The sequence below is a fragment of the Schistocerca serialis genome, chromosome 3 (genome assembly GCF_023864345.2).
Source record: "Schistocerca serialis cubense isolate TAMUIC-IGC-003099 chromosome 3, iqSchSeri2.2, whole genome shotgun sequence".
Lineage (NCBI taxonomy): Eukaryota > Metazoa > Arthropoda > Insecta > Orthoptera > Acrididae > Schistocerca > Schistocerca serialis.
The window spans coordinates 286,700,331-286,718,339 of record NC_064640.1 but is presented as its reverse complement, the minus strand read 5'-3'; the positions used below and the strand labels follow the sequence as shown (position 1 = coordinate 286,718,339).

At 40.8% G+C, this 18,009-nt stretch overlaps 1 protein-coding gene across 1 annotated transcript in view; it reads right to left on the bottom strand.

Annotated features, from left to right (window-relative positions):
* Positions 1-18,009, bottom strand: part of LOC126470068 (endoribonuclease Dcr-1-like) — a 287,625-nt gene that overhangs the window by 22,206 nt on the left and 247,410 nt on the right. Inside the window, exons 22-23 of the mRNA XM_050097576.1 lie at positions 14,881-15,474; positions 14,338-14,569 (exon numbers count right to left, since the gene is read on the bottom strand). Of these exons, the coding sequence (XP_049953533.1) occupies positions 14,338-14,569; positions 14,881-15,474 (826 nt within the window). The remainder of the gene's footprint in view (positions 1-14,337; positions 14,570-14,880; positions 15,475-18,009) is intronic.

The following is an 18,009-nucleotide window of genomic DNA, read 5'->3' as shown; positions in this document are numbered from 1 at the left end:
TAGCTACTGCTTGGTGGTAAGAGCAATGTGGTGACGTTCACGTTATAGCAGTATGTACGCAAAAGGATTGTGAGATGGGCTAGCCGTGCCCTGCAAAACCTGCACCACACAGAGGTAATAGCTGGAGCGGGCAGAAAGGTGTCACCGCAGCAAGGCTAAATCCTTATTGTGAGCCACTAACCAGGCATTGGATAATATTGCAACAAATGAACCCTGAAGCAGTATAAATAACTGTGAATTTTGTGACAGTGGCATTCAGAGCCTAGTAGTACTACCACACTGCCATGACTATGCCAGACAACGAGAGAACTGAACGTCGCTAGCTGCAGCCACATTGACGATGGAGGAATGTGTCACTGAAAGTAATAAAGTGTTTTTCTTGACCACCAGTCTATTGCTGGGCCCCACCACTCAGCCCACTCCCTCCCCCCCCTGCCCCCACAGGCCATCTGGATAATGTCACCTTGGGAAACCAACACAGTGGCGACTAGATGTTGCTCCTTAGGTGACACCACTGGCTCTCCCCCATTTTACAGTTGGCATTTCTCACATGTTGTTTCAACCCCAGTGTTCACGAGCATTCCCCCCCCCCTCTTGCACTCCATAAGGTCTCCGCTTGTGAGTTGTTAAGCACTGTTCGAAGTGTTCTGCCAACAAAACAGTTTCCCCAAAACATAATTCCAATCTAAGTTATTCATAATTGTAATTCGTAAGTATTACTTGACTACTTAGGTCTGTGTGATTTATTGTGCAACCGAAATTTAATGGACTTCTTATTGTGTTCATGTGAATGACCTCACACTTTTCATTATTTAGAGCCAATTGCCACCTTTCACACCATACAGATACAGGTATGTTGTCCAAATTATTTTGCAGTTTGCACTGATCTTCTGGTGACATTACTAGATAGTAAATGACAGCAACATTTGCAAACAATGTAAGAGGGCTGCTCAAATTGCCTCCTATATCATTTATACCCATTAGGAAGAGCAGGGGCCCGTAACATTTCCTTGTGGAATGCCAGATATCACTTCTATTATACGTGACTCCCTATTTGGTCATGAATATTTGCTGCTATGAGGTCAGTTATTTTTTCCCAATCACTCACATCTCAAGTGGGCTTTTGAACTAACTGTTCAAATTAATTTTCAGTGAAAGTATTCAGTATGATTTTGGATGAAGTTTCATGACTACCCCACTTTAAACAAGTATTTTTGCCAACATATCAAGGGTAAACTGAAGTCACCACTAATTAAAATTGTATGAGAGGGGTACCTATTTGAAATGGGACTCAGGTTTTCTTTCAGCTGTTCAGGAACTGTATCATATAAGTAGAGGAGTTGGTAAAAGAAACCAATTATTAATTTATTTTGGTTTTCAGGTATGGCCTCTATCCATACTAAAAGGAACAATTCCCTTCAGCTTCACTACAAAGTGAACAACTTCTAACAGCAGTAAGCACTCCAGTTCCAACTGTATTTAATCTATCTTCTCTGAACACCATTATGTCCTTTGTAAAAATTTCAGTTAAACTTAACTCCGTCTTTATCCAGCTTTTAGTACCTATAATGATTTGAGTTTCAGTGCTTTCTATTAATGCTTGGAGTTCTGGTTCTCTCCCAATATGGCAATGACACTTTACAACTACAATACCAATTGTTCCCAAGACTACCCTCATCCTCGTTTGCCCTGCACCCTTTGAGACTGAAGCTCTTTCAGTACTTTTTGAGACCCTCTAACCTAAAAAAACTGTCCACTCCACTCCACTCCACTCCACTCCACTCCACTCTACTCTACTCCACTCCACTCCACTCCACTCCACACAGCCCTTGCTACCTGTGTAATGGACCCCTAACCTATTAAGCAGAACCTGAAACCGCACCCTCCTATGGTGCAAGTCGAGGAATCTGCAGCCTAAACAGTCGGAGAACCATCAGAGGCTCTGATTCAGACCCTCCACTCGGCTATGTACCAGAGGTCTACAGTCAGTCCTGTCAATGCAAAATTACTTTAGTACGGCAGAATAGTATACTTGGTGCAAGCAGAAAAACTTCAAAGATCTTCCCTGGCAATATAAGGTGTAGTGCAAAATGGGTCACTGGCCATGAGAAATTCCAGTGAGACTAGTGATGGAGCAGCAGCAAACATGGAAGTTATTGCAACACACTGAAATAGCTGGGTACTCAAGCTGATGAAATCATTGCGACAGAGAGATATAATCATAATGGTGAATGCACGAAGTGTTGCAAGAAGGTCTAAGTTGGATGCAATAAAAACTGTTCAGCACACTGACTCTGCACAATACACCCACTACCACTCTTGAACGGCAGATTTTGGACATCTTTCAGCTGCTGACTGAACAAGAAAAGCAGGCCGGATGATGTGCACTAGCAGTGCACACAAGCCCCTCCCTCATAAATACTGCTTCTGTTCTGGTGGAGTTCTATTTAGTTTTGCAGCCATCCAGCTGGGAAGCTGGGAAGGGAGGCCTAAGCCAGTCAATCCTCTACTCATCTAGTAGCCTTACATCTTCTACAGAGCAGCAGGTCCAGTCTGGAGGGACTTAAGATGCTGCGAGCTGCAGTGCTGGCTACAGGGTCAAGACTGATGAGGGGCTGTGGCTGCCACCATCCAGCAGGCCTCCTGGAGGCTTAAATAGCACAGCTTGGTAGCGGATCATCATCTGCTATGTGGAGGTGTGATATTGCTGCCACCCACCCCCTTGTTTCTGCGGCAGGGAAGATCTTCGAAGTTTTTCTGCTTGCACCAAGTATACTATTCTGCCGTACTAAAGTAATTTTGCATTGACAGGACTGACTGTAGACCTCTGGTACATAGCCGAGTGGAGGGTCTGAATCAGAGCCTCTGATGGTTCTCCGACTGTTTAGGCTGCAGATTCCTCGACTTGCACCAATGCTATTGGTTTCTCCCCTACGCTAAGGCTACAGTACTTCTCTGCATGACTTTGCACAGTCAGAGCTGAGCTAGTAAATGCCTTCCCTATATGTAGTCTACAACATGGTCATGGGAGCCGTGACCGTCATCTTCTGGAGGTATGTGCAGCCTCACTTGGCTTGGGCATGGCTGTATGCTATCACAGGCAAGGTTGCCAGCCGCATGTTGTCACTGTAGCTGAGTTGGCACCACAGGTGGCAGTGAGCCTATCATGACTAGTGCGTACCATGGTGACAGACTTCGTCCAACCCTGCTAGCACAGGCCTTGCAAACATCAGTATCTCAATTGTTGTATTTTGTGGACAATAAATGTAACAACAACAAACATTTGATGCCTTAATACTACTTTAATAATGCCTACAGGCTTCAGACAGGCATTTCCCTCAGCGATGGCATTACCAAGATTCTTGGGTGTTGCTCCACTGACCTCCTGACTTCAAACCACCACTCACTGTAGCATCCTACTCCGAGGGCACTTCATTAGGTGTCAGGAGGTTGGTGTAGGACGGCATCTGACACTGGAGGATTAGCTGGCTGCAGTGTTCCAACTGTAGCCTCACCTATGAGTGCATCTTCGACTGTCCTTTTGTTTTGTGTGTTATGGCCATGTATGCTAGGCGAGAAATTCACCGAAATACAAAAGTGACTTTTGTGAAGCTGCAGGAGCCTGCTGACCTATCAAAATTTAAAGGCAACTATAGAGAATGGCACTTTTAACCTTCCAATAGGCATGCCTTCTAGTCCGACAAGGATGGTCGCACGTATCTCGCAGATACCACTTGTTGTTAATAAACTTTATGTCTTTTTAAACACTAAATTTTTATCATAAACGTAATATTGGGTATTATTCATAAGTTATACAAACAAAAGCAAGATAAAAAATTTATTTGAAAATAAAGTTATGTTTCAAAACACACATTTCCTTCCCACAGCTTCTCGAAGTACTGATACTTACTTTCCGTGTATGAATGTCGAATTTATACAGGATTATGCTTGAAATTTTGGTTTCTCAATATACTAAAGTTATTTAGACACTGAAATACAATCAATGCGGACATTTCTTGAATGATGTAAACAAAACATACCGTCTATATATCTCATATTTGAAATGTGTGGTTATTTAGAAGTTGAAATACAATCATTACGAAGATTTTTTGAATGCTGTAAACAAATAAACTGTCCACATATTTCACATTTGAAACAGGTGATTCTTGTTTTCTTACTGACTACACATGGCCTACATCTTTTCTTCAGAGGGTCCTGACACTGATCTTCTTTGTCGCTGTTGGTGCTCATCATCTGTGTGCAACACATTTAAAACTTTTGTACGGAGGTCCCCAGTTACTTTAGTACTTCTCCTTTTTACATGTTACTGCACAAGTCTGTTTGAAAGATATCTGAGATATTTTCTTCTCTTGAGATTATTGCTGGTGTTTCCTTTCCAGATTATAAATGAATTTATGGCAGCAACGTTTATCAAAAACACCACCAGAGGCCATCGCTTTGTTTCTCGCAGCACTGAAAGACCCACAAAGTTTGTTGACAGTGTCAACACCTCCTTTTTTGTGATTATAAAAAGTTATAATTTCTAGTTTCTTTTGATCCATCATTGTGAAGGTTGGATGCCAACAAAACATTCTTGTTCTTTTTTGGCATGTATGAAACAAGTGTTGCCTCTTTGCGAAAACCAAACAGATTTGAGCAGGGCTCTCGCTTTCTGGTCACTGTGAATTATTGATGAATCTGAGGCTTATTTTAACATAATGTGCCTGTTTTATGCCAATTACTTTACCAAATCGTAATCTGTAAACCAATTGTTGGCCGTGATATTTCTCCCACTGTAGAAAATGGGTGCTGCTCACCTTTTCATAACATCAGAAGGTTTATTGCTTTCACTAAATGGACCTTCTGGTTGGGTTCCTGAGTATATTTCCATATTACATGTATAAAATAGCTGAGAGTTGACTAAAGCATAAATTTTTATGCCATATTTGCTTTTTTTTCTTTTTTTGGGGGGTGGGAGTGGGGGGGAGGCAATATATTGTATGAAGCCGCATCTCCCCCAGAAAAAGCCTCAAGTTTTTCATCGATTGTGACATTTTCACCAAGTGAATAGCATTTTTGGTGGTTCCCAACGAATTCTTCAAAAATAATTCTTATAGGAAGTCAATTTTTCTTCATTCTTCTCTTGTTTCCACATCATTAAAACAAATAGATCACATTAATAACTAAAATCTTTTTATACTCATCATGGTTAGGAAGTCATCCATCTGCCATAAGTTGTCGAGATTCAGACGATTCATGTGGTACAACCCAGCGAGATAAAGCAGCCCGAATAAGGCTTTCATTTCCACTGTGTCTGTCTGTTGAGGGTCCCTTGAATGAGAATAGTTATTTTGTATTCTAAGAATAAATTTTGCGGTATTTTTTACAATATGTTGAATCACTGTGTCAGAGATGAGGCATTTCCATGAATCTAGAATATTAGTCACGTTTTTCACAGGTCCAATTACTCTGGGCAGATGAAGAAAAATATTTTGTTTACCTCACCTATGCCTGTTCCTTGGCTTTTTTTGCCATGACCAAACCTTGATTAAATTTTTACTTTTCCTTTGAATAGTTTGAAATGTTAATTTGGTGCTCTCATCTTCATTGTCTTCTGAGCTGGACTGAGCACTAATTTCCATATCAGAATCTCCATCTCTTTCCGATATGTGCTCTTCTTCATCAATGTCACTGTCCTCTACAAAACTGTTGTCCTGATCATCCTCATCATCGGTATCATGCAGAATTGCATTTATCACAGCTTCAACATCCAAAGTATTGTTTAAATCAGGGCCAGCCAGAAATTTTGCACGCGTGCGGTGCTCCGGCACATGTGCAACTTCCGGGTCACAGCGTGCACGCCGCAGCCGTCAGCGTTCATGTAGTGCATGTTTCTACGCTCAGATGTCACTTTATCCACTTGCTGGGATACTCTGTACCGGCGCATTCTAGTGCTCTTTCCACAGCTTGCAAGCCAACCATGGGAGAGTATTTCGCGTATTAAACATTTAAAATACTGTCACAGTCTACTCATTCAGACGTCTACTTTTATGTTAACAGTTTAACCCAGTAAGACAAGTAATACAGTTAACAACCGTGGGTTTTTATTATGATCTAGTATTTAAGAAATAGAGCACTTAGCGACTTCCAACGAACCTTATTCATGATTTCAAATAACATTAAATTAATGCAAGGTTTCCTATAACTAATTCTCGGTGCCTTCAGTTACATCCTCATAATTTCTCTCTAACTGACATCTGAACAGAATGATAACCGCAGACCTCTCGATGATCACCTGTTATTTCAATACCATTATTGCTACATCTTTCATCAGTTCCGACTGAAATCTGCACAATAACCGACAATTAGATGAATGTTATGTTTTATCGACTTCAGCTGAGCGTAGCCCTTCACACACTAAAAAAAAAACCTAAATGTAAGTATACGTAGGAACAATCGGCTTAATGACCAACATTCCTGATAATAATGTAACATGGAGCAGAATGAGGCAATAATGCACAGTCCGTAAACAATAATTTTTAATTATATAAGGAATAAATCCAAACACGTTTATCACTGGTCATGAGAAATGATAATCGAGTTGATGTGTCTCATCCACTTTCTTAAGGACATTTACTTTTGCTTGCTGTTCTTCACTGTTGAATACACTACACTCGTCTTTGTGATATGCATCGTAGTGTCTTTCAATTGAAAACTTACGCTGGCCGCCTATTATTCGGTGGCACAGCAAACATTGTGAGTTTTCACCAACAGCTACAAAAAAGAATTGCAGTTCCCAGTCATTTTTAAACGACTGAGAACATAGATCTCCCGTCCTTTGCTTTTTCACAGTACCTGCCATTTCTCAGTACTTCTCTGTTAAGGTTTCGGTTACCAGGGGTAAACGAGACTTGGTAAGTTGCGCTCTTGCGCCGCCGCCATTCATTTAGGACACATGTCTAATAACAGATGTCGCTGTCGCTTGCTGTCGCACACGTGCGCACATTTGCAGCACTTCCGCACGTCTGCACACTGTGCAGCGTTTGTCCGGCCCTGGTTTAAATTATACATTTCTCTGTCCCCAATAGTACCCAGGAAATAAATATGAAACGAAACTGAATAATTAACATGACGCAAGCATTGAAGGTCACGCGTATCTGACACACAGTTTAATTTCATTGTTGATTCGAGAGACACACAAATTCACGATGTACACTACTTTAAATGACTAATAAGCATTAAAAACTTAACAATAAATAATGGAAAATAAAAAGTTAAAAACTCACATAGAGGGTCGCACGTATTCCTCAGATAAGAAACACGTGTTACTACCTTGCTGTTTATCATAGCGTGCAGCGGTCAGGACTAATGTAGGGTAGGGTCAAATGAGGAGGCCAGAACAAAGGGGGGATTTCCCTCATTACTGCTTTCCAAGAAAAGGTAACAAACATTGTTGCTGCATATCTGACACATACACATGCCTATCGCAAGGTTAACCTATTAGATGTCAAGATTATAATTTACCTGAGCCAATGTTGCTATGAATGACGTAGTGCCAGTTACATGTGATACTTGTACAACGGTTGGCCATGATGCGCAGCAATGTTCTGAATCTCGTTGGGCCATGATAAGGCATGAAGATTAATTTTGGAGTGTCTCTAGCTGTATACTTGCAGCAGTAATCCCTCACAATTTGTGTATAAGGGGCGTTCAAAAAGAAACGAGCCAAAGGAATAATTACAGAAATCAGTACCTGTAGATTAGAAGTATTGACCCTGGCTATTGAGACACTTGTCCCACTGTGACACAAGATGGTGAATGGCTGTAATTATGCCTCAGCTTCGTACCTTCTTGAACGCCCCTTATATTTGTCAGATGGAGGTGACACAAAACCTGGAAATACATGTGGTAATAATGCATGAAGCAGTTGAGCTTCTGAAGGTGCAAGTACGAGGTGCATTCAAGTTCTAAGGCCTCCGATTTTTTTTCTAATTAACTACTCACCCGAAATCGATGAAACTGGCGTTACTTCTCGATGTAATCGCCCTGCAGACGTACACATTTTTCACAACGCTGACGCCATGATTCCATGGCAGCAGCAAAGGCTTCTTTAGGAGTCTGTTTTGACCACTGGAAAATCGCTGAGGCAATAGCAGCACGGCTGGTGAATGTGCGGCCACGGAGAGTGTCTTTCGTTGTTGGAAAAAGCCAAAAGTCACTAGGAGCCAGGTCAGGTGAGTAGGGAGCATGAGGAATCACTTCAAAGTTGTTATCACGAAGAAACTGTTGCGTAACGTTAGCTCGATGTGCGGGTGCGTTGTCTTGGTGAAACAGCACACGCGCAGCCCTTCCCGGACGTTTTTGTTGCAGTGCAGGAAGGAATTTGTTCTTCAAAACATTTTCGTAGGATGCACCTGTTACCGTAGTGCCCTTTGGAATGCAATGGGTAAGGATTACGCGCTTGCTGTCCCAGAACATGGACACCATCATTTTTTCAGCACTGGCAGTTACTCGAAATTTTTTTGGTGGCGGTGAATCTGTGTGCTTCCATTGAGCTGACTGGCGCTTTGTTTCTGGATTGAAAAATGGCATCCACGTCTCATCCATTGTCACAACCGACGAAAAGAAAGTCCCATTCATGCTGTCGTTGCGCGTCAACATTGCTTGGCAACATGCCACACGGGCAGCCATGTGCTCTTCCGTCAGCATTCGTGGCACCCACCTGGATGACACTTTTCGCATTTTCAGGTCATCATGCAGGATTGTGTGCACAGAACCCACAGAAATGCCAACTCTGGAGGCAATCTGTCCAACAGTCATTCGGCGATCCCCCAAAACAATTCTCTCCACTTTCTCGATCATGTCGTCAGACCGGCTTGTGCGAGCCCGAGGTTGTTTCGGTTTGTTGTCACACAATGTTCTGCCTTCATTAAACTGTCGCACCCACGAACGCACTTTCGACACATCCATAACTCCATCACCACATGTCTCCTTCAACTGTCGATGAATTTCAATTGGTTTCACACCACGCAAATTCAGAAAACGAATGACTGCATGCTGAACAAGTAAGGAAAACGTTGCCATTTTAAGTATTTAAAACAGTTCTCATTCTTGCCGCTGGCGGTAAAATTCCATCTGCAATACGGTGCTGCCATCTCTGGGACGTATTGGCAATGAACGCGGCCTCATTTTAAAACAATGCGCATGTTTCTATCTCTTTCCAGTCCAGAGAAAAAAAAATCGGAGGCCTTAGAAATTGAATGCACCTCGTAGATGCATTATTAGAAAGTAATGTCATGTTACAAAATCAGGTAGAGACCTTACAAGCCAAGAGTGGTAAAGTACATCTGAGTCAGAAGAGGCAAAAACCCTTGTTGAATTCACCTATTTCTTCACTTCTCACAGAGACTATTAGCTGATATATCTAAAATGGTCAGAATGGAAAAGCCATGTGATTTTGTTGCTGCTATTAGGTTCCCCACAGAGGTAAAATGTTATGGCATGTGCATATGGGCCACATTCAAAAGCCAGCAACTTCAGTGTTACAAATGTGGGGAAGAAGGGCACCAGAACTGTGACTGTCAAAGTAGGATACAGGATAGACAAGCATATATTACATAACAAAGGGAATGCCTCAACTGTTGTACAGCATTCCTAGTAAAATGAAATACTGCAAAAACATATGCAAAGACAGAATGCTGCTTGTTGGGCATAGTAAGAGGAAAGGAACATTAATTTTTGATGGACACAGGGGCTCACATATTAGTCATTAGTCTGAACCTATATAGACCTCATCCACAATATAGGTCATGTGGGGTAGCCAACAATGACATGACACCATTGGAGAGGCAACACTGCTCAATTTTAGCATTGGAACACGAGGATTTCAGGAGAATGTGGAAGTGTTGCCACATGTCAGTAAGGAGTATTGTGCAACCCTAAGACTTTACTTTCTGGATAAGAATCATGCAGAAATTGACCTTTCACAGCATACAATCGAACTCACTGGAACATCGTTTCCACTGGGCACGTCTACTGCAAGTGCTACATCAGTGCAAGGTTCACCAATCATGAAGGTGGTACCAAATAAACTGCAGATGCATGCACTGAAGATCAAGTCTCATGGGAAAGTACTAAGAGGCACAAGAAAGTTAGCCTGCCCAAGTGTGGGAACTGATTTACAAAGTGAAGTATTGTGTGTTGTAGAGCCAATAGAATGCAATGATGAGCTAGATAAGTCACACTGTTTTGTATGTAGAAGGCCAGTACATGTAAGAGAAAGAGAAACAGATGGTAATTGTATGGTTCTGGCAAGGATAGATAATTTTGGCATGGGCAGAGTAACTCTGTCAAATGGTGTACTAGCTGCCAAGTTAGATATCCTAGAGGAGGATGATTTGGATTGGTCTACTGGAGACCTTTGCCATGAGCAAACCATCAAGGCATCTCCATTACGTGACAACGTGAAACATTTATAAGGAAGCGGTGGAAGCTTTGTTATTGTGATTTACGGAGCTGTTTACCCTGCTGGGATGTCGTTACCAGTAACACCAGCCACAGAACAGAAAATACCAACAGATAATGATGCTCCAGAATACAGAAAACCATACAGAGGACCATCAGCAAGCAATAACGGAGGAATTTATCGACTAGCAGTTGACTGATAGCATTACTGAACATAGTGATAGCCCATGGGGTACAGTTCTTATCATTGTCATGAAAAAGTCATTGCATGGTACAAGAAAGTATAGATTTTTTTGTTGTGACTACGGGTATCTGAATGCAAATACTAGCACCAATGCATATCCTACATCAACCATAACTGACATTCTCAACAAGATGGATCAGTGTAATTTATGAAGGATTTCAAAAGTGGTTCTCACCATTTGGAAGTATTTACAGAAGATGGAACAAGACCATATTTATGGTCCCATTGGGTCATTACCAACATTGCAGAATGTTGTTTGGTCTCAAGAATGCGCAAGCCATTTTCCAAAGGTTGTTTGATGGAATACTTAGAGGATTAAAACCAAAACAGCGCACAATTTATCTTGAAGATATAATTATGTTTTCTAAAATCATGGAGGAGCACATACAATGATTGGATGAGGTGTTCAAGAAGCTATGTAAAGCAGGTGTAGACTGGAGTTTAAAGGAGCAGTAGACACTTTGCTGAAAGTGCCCGTGTCTTCACCAGTGCAGAAGAAAAATAAGAGAGATTAAAAGTCCACGATAAAGAAATACTAGACATGTTGTATATGTTTAGACCACATGGCAGAATGATTGAGTGACATAGATTTGTGAAGTGGTGTCATCAGCAATATGTGAGCTACTTTATATTGTGTGTGTCACGGTTATGATACATTTGGGGTATGCCGCATGTCTCGTTATTATGGTATGTTGTGTTTCTGGTTTCTTCTGCCTTGATAGTGATATAATGATAACGACACAGGGTACCTGTCAAGCTGTATGTCTAAGAAAGTGACAGGAATATGCACACTTTTTTGAAAGCAGGAAGGAAATGATGCAAACGCTATGGGTAAATTGGTACAAGTAAAGTCACAAGAAGTGTTACTGGTGCCACAACAGAAAGAAACCTATGCAATAATGCCATCTTACTGTCAGCTTGACTAGGACCCTTCAGACTAGTGTGCAGGCATGTGATATACAACTGTTTAGTATATGACAAAAGTAGCCAAATGTGAGAGGGAAGTTTTATTGCCACAATCTTGTTTTCAGAAAGTAGGCATGCATTGTGTGTACTTGATATTTTCTCCATAGGTGATAACAGTAAACTGTTATGAGCAAGGGAAGCCAACAGGCAAGACAAAGATCGAGTTATGAGATAGCAGGATGTTAGTGAATGGCACGACCTGTGTCATAGCAGGTGCAACATTCCATCCCCCTGTCACTGTCACTCGAATGACTGTCACAAAACCAACATATTCTACTTTTTGTGTGGGATGGAAAAACTGATACATGTGTTAGGAGCCAAAACCTAACCTCCCTAAATGAGACGTTCAAACCAGACCACTTACATTCTACAGATGAATTCATAGCATTGGAAAAGGGACAATTCATTATGGAGCAAATATTTCAACACATACAACAGAATTGTGAGAAGCAATGGCTGAGCATACACTGTAAGCATCACACTTTTTAGCACTATGGTGGTTCTGGTTATGTTTTGTGTGGCCTACATCAATTGTAAGTGAAAAACTGTACCCCTTCCAGAACCCCCAGCATGTCAAATACCAGTCAAGAGGTTTGCTAATAGAAGTAAGAATAATTAAGAAAGAATTAGAGTAATGAATTATATTAAGTGAGGAACAGTACATGAAATTGTGAATTATAGTGCGATTGTGAGTGGTGTGTGAAAAATGATTGTATTAGTGTATAAACAGTAAATCAGAGGAGATGTGCCCTTGTAAGAATATGACTTCCCTGAACAGTGTATAATAAAATAAGGTTTTAGAATTAAGAGTATAATTCAGTAACCATGTGATTTGAACTAGACAGAATGAGAGGAACCACGACCATTGTATGTAATTGTATTCTGTGCATGTATGTTAAGACTATTTCAGAGGCCCCTCAGGGAAATTTGAGTGGGATTTCTTAAAGGCTGGGGGATTGTAGTACAGCATAATAGTATGCTTGATGCAGCCAGAAGAATTTAAAAGACCTTCCCAGTTGACATAAGCATCAAGGCAAAATGGGTCAATGGCCAGGTGGAATCCCAGCATGAAAGGACTGCTGGTTGTGCAGCAGCAAACACGGAATGAGCTGAGCACCCTATCCAGCAATGTAACTGAACAGCATCAAGGCAACAGAGAGATAATGCCATAGTGGTGACTGCACAAAGTGTCACAAGAAAGCTGAAGCAGGACACAATAACAACTATTCAGCACAATGACTGCATAATACGCCCACTACATGAAAGGTGAAGTTTGGATACATTTCAGCTGCTGCCCGCACAAGAAAAGAAGGGTGAATGATGTCATTCCAGCCTCACAGCAGTTGAACCCATGAGCCCATCCTTCACAAATACTACTTATGTTCTGGCAGATTTCTATTCAGTTCTGCAGCTGTCCAGCCAGGACAGGAGGCCTACATCAGTCGATTCTCTGCTCATTTAGTTGCTTTACATCTTCTTTGGAGCAGTAAATCCTGTGAGCTGCAACACCAACCATGAGCCAAGACTGATTGGGAGCTATGGCTGTCACCATCCAGCATGCCTTCTGGAAGCTTAACTAGCAGAGCCTGCTACCAGATTATTATTCATCATCGTGAAGGCGTGTCACTGCTGCCTCTCACCTCTCATTACTGTGGCAGACTTTGATGCTCCTAGTGGATGGCCATAGCACTTCTCTACATGACTTCTTGTACTCTGAGCACAGTTAGTAGATGACTTCCTCATGTGTAGTATATGACAGGGTCACAGGAGCCCTCACCATCATCTTCCAGAAGCCGTGTGTAGCCTCATTTGGCATGAGTGTGACTGTATGCTAACACAGGCAAGGTTGCCAGCCTCGTGTTGTCATTGTAGCTGAGTTGGCACAACTACTGGCAGCAAACCTATGCTGACTCAAGCATACTGCGGTGGCCGACGTCCTCCAGCCCAGCCATCACTGGCCACCAAAATGTCAGTATCTCAACTGTCGTATTTTGTGGACAATAAATGTTTGTTGGTGCTTCAATATTTTTCTTAGTAATACTTCCAGGATTCAGACAGGCATCTAATCTCTGATTCAGCGTTATCCACATTCCTACATTTTGCTCTGTCAACCTCATGACCTCGAACCACCACCCACTAGTGTCCTACCCCCAGGGTGCGACATTACTGTTAAAAATCAAATGAAGTACAGTTTGTGCAATATTATACATAGTAATTTGTACTGCTGTATTACTTCTGAATCTCTCAAAGATAAGTGTGTTTCTGCTTCTTTATGTCATTAAAATCAACTAGTTGAGCATGTTCAGCATTACAAAGCTGCATTGATTCAAATATTTTAACATTCAGCATGGCCACTGCTTGTATCTATTTTCTGACCTAAGAGAATAATTATTTCTTTACATATTTGACAGATAATTACAATCTACAGTTATGAGGGAAAAAGCGCACACACACACACACACACACACACAAACACACACACACACACACACACACACACACACACACACACACACACACACACTTAATTATTGTGTGTTACATGAAATATGCAAGGAAATGGATGTTTTCTGATTCTCATATGATCACGTTGAAGAGAATAACTTGAGATTAATAACTAAATTAAAATTCCTTACACTTCAGATAAAGCCAAAATATATTACCCAGAACAGCATCTCCAAGGAATTCAAGCCTTTGGTAACAATCTGTAAGTCTGTTTGGTGAGTAGGAAGCATGTGTGAGTGACTGTAGCAAGTAACTCCTATCACGAAATTTATACTGAATTTTTTGTTCAAATACATCATATCCATCAAGTAAGGCTTCCAACTTCCGCTCTGGATTTGAGACATTCCTGAGAAGTGGTGATGGAGGTGACTGCAATGTGCCATACCTCACCTGTATGTAATAAACAAATTAATATGCTGTGAACAGTATAGTACTATATCGTATGAAACATTATTTTACAAACCCATACTATAAAGAAATTGGGAACTACATACTGGAAGTTACAGAATCTAATTTAATGGTGTATTGTTAGATGTCAAAGCCTTTCATTAATACTGTAGTGTTCTCTTTAATTATTGGAAATACACTATTCTTCCTGTGGATGTTTATTGAAATCATTTACTTCATCTTGTTAATCAAATTACTCAGCTAAATAAGTATCCTAAAGTAAAGTGATAAATATGTAAAGTCTATAATAATACCTGCTTCCAGACAGCAGTCCCATCACTGTCTTCACATACAAATGCTGGTTTTAAACTACCAACCGGTCTCTCCTCTGGAGTGAGGTTTGGACTACTGCTTTCCAAAATAATTTCTTCTCTAGGAAGAACACAAATTCCTAACCATGCCATGAAAAGCAGGGCACCTCTTGGCCCACATGCAATGAGATATGCTCCAATAAGCGCTTCCACACAGTCAGCTACACTCTTGTCTGGAATACTATGTTGTGTTATCAGGTTATAAGGAATGAAGCACGGCATTTTATCAACACTGTCATACTCTTCTGCACGTATGGACACTTCACCTTCATCACAATCTCTACAACGCTGAAACTGATTGCAGCGTTCTCTAACAAGCTCACATATCTCCTCACGTGACAACGGTAATAAGTTAGGTATATCAGCACGGTTCCAGTGACTAGCAGGAATACCAGCTTCTACAAGAGCTTGTTCCAATTCACGAGGAACATAGTAACATGGTGGCAACCAGTTATCATGAGGCTCAAACTTTGTAGCAATCATACTTTCTCCAAACACTTTCCTCCGTCCAAGTCTGTATAAGTTAAGATTGCTCACCTGCAATGTAAATAAGAAGTGCTGTTATGGCAACTGTTATTGATCATAAAAAATTGGAAGAGACCAAAAATGATGAGAAATATAATGAAAATATTACTAACCATCTGTATCAAACAAAGAAAGATCTAAAATCTTGACAACTATGAAATTCCCCAACACAAATTCAGAAACGTAGAAAGGAGCAAACAAATAGTTCTAACATAATTGTTAATGGCAGTAAAATGTTACAGGAAAGTTACCATGTTGAATCCTTTAGAAGATTTTCCTGTTTTCTGTTCTGAAGTTTACTCTTTTTATTTTCTTTAAAGTGGAATATAATCCGTAATCATTCACATCAACCAAAACTTAAATTCTGCATAAAATGAGACTGACAAGAAATCAAAATGCTGTATAGTCCCGCAGAAAGTATTCCAGACAAATGAGAATATTGCAACAGTCCTGGGGTTCTAGTCCTATGAAGATAAAATCCAGAGTTTCTTAGAGCAACTTCAAAGAAAAATTTATGTAACTACAATCTTTTTATGTCAAGAGAGTAATAATTATTTAATCCTTTAAAAAAAGAAGCACATTATTCAGCACATAGAGTATCTATTTATGAGCAACTTTTTGATTCTGAAAGATGTGCATATTGAATAAGATGTAATCTTGATAGCCATATCATGAACAACAAATAGATAGACCTACAGTATGAAAAATGGTTAACAGCTGAGCTCACTGTTGCTAATACAGCAGAACAGTTTTGTACAAATTCTGCAATCGAGTAGCTGCAGTGTCACTTCACTGTCACCCACAATTTAAAAGCATGGGAGACATTTGACAGATGAAAAACTTCAAATGTTAGCATTGGCTGTAAAGTGAACAATCTTAATGAAATTTTTGCTATGATCAATTTTACAATGTTCACAATTCTGCATAATCCAATTTATCTTCATGAATAGTCATTTTATTGATAACGTCATCAGCACTTGTACGTTCACCTGCTTTATTTCCTCGTTGATAGTACTGGGTGTCGATGTACTGCATTGTTACACTGGCTGAAAATGGGGCGTGGAAGTTCAACACTGACTAATGTAAATGATATAGCCGACAGTTGCGTTTCACAGTTCTTTACTTTCACTGTTCACAACCCCCCAATATTACACAGTTACATGGGCAGTTCACTATTGGTAAATGTGATAAGCCTCATTAATAGGCAAACATCAGCATATTGCTACAATAGTTTGCCATTGAACATCTATGAGCAGTAAAAACCTAACCACACAGTTCACAGTTCTTGTAGAATACTAAGGTACGTGTGACACTATTTCTCAAATAAATTGAACAGACACTGTCATTACTTGATCTAACACATGGCCTTTTTGTGTTACACTTATTCCACTGTTAAGTTGCTAACACATAATTCCCATCTGAACATCGGCTGTGAACTGGCTATGTAGGGACCAAAACTTTGTCCTTTACATACCATCACAATAACAGGCACTGAAACTATACATTGTTTGATATTTAAGTTACAGAAATTACAATTAAAACATAACTCAGTCAATTAACTGAATACACTGAAAAATTCCATCTTTTTTAACAGTTTCTTCTACTACAAAGGTTATAACGAATTATTTGTTTAAATAATGAAATTAACAGATATAGTCATACAAACAATACTTTTGGCAAACCTGGTAATTATTTTGGAATTAATTAATGGCTGACTTTACTAAAATGTTTTTAAATGTTGTTGTTGTTGTAGTCTTCAGTCCTGAGACTGGTCTGATGTAGCTCTCCATGCTACTCTATCCTGTGCAAGCTTCATCATCTCCCAGTACCTACTGCAACCTACATCCTTCTGAATCTGCTTAGTGTATTCATCTCTTGGTCTCCCTCTATGATTTTTACCCTCCACGCTGCCCTCCAATACTAAGTTGGTGATCCCTTGATGCCTCAGAACATGTCCTACCAACCGATCCCTTCTTCTAGTCAAGTTGTGCCACAAACTTCTCTTCTCCCCAATCCTATTCAATACTTCCTCATTAGTTCTGTGATCTACCCATCTAATCTTCAGCATTCTCCTGTAGCACCACATTTCAAAAGCTTCTATTCTCTTCTTGTCCAAACTATTTATCGTCCATGTTTCACTTCCATACATGGCTACACTCCATACAAATACACTCCTGGAAATGGAAAAAAGAACACATTGACACCGGTGTGTCAGACCCACCATACTTGCTCCGGACACTGCGAGAGGGCTGTACAAGCAATGATCACACGCACGGCACAGCGGACACACCAGGAACCGCGGTGTTGGCCGTCGAATGGCGCTAGCTGCACAGCATTTGTGCACCGCCGCCGTAAGTGTCAGCCAGTTTGCCGTGGCATACGGAGCTCCATCGCAGTCTTTAACACTGGTAGCATGCCGCGACAGCGTGGACGTGAACCGTATGTGCAGTTGACGGACTTTGAGCGAGGGCGTATAGTGGGCATGCGGGAGGCCGGGTGGACGTACCGCCGAATTGCTCAACACGTGGGGCGTGAGGTCTCCACAGT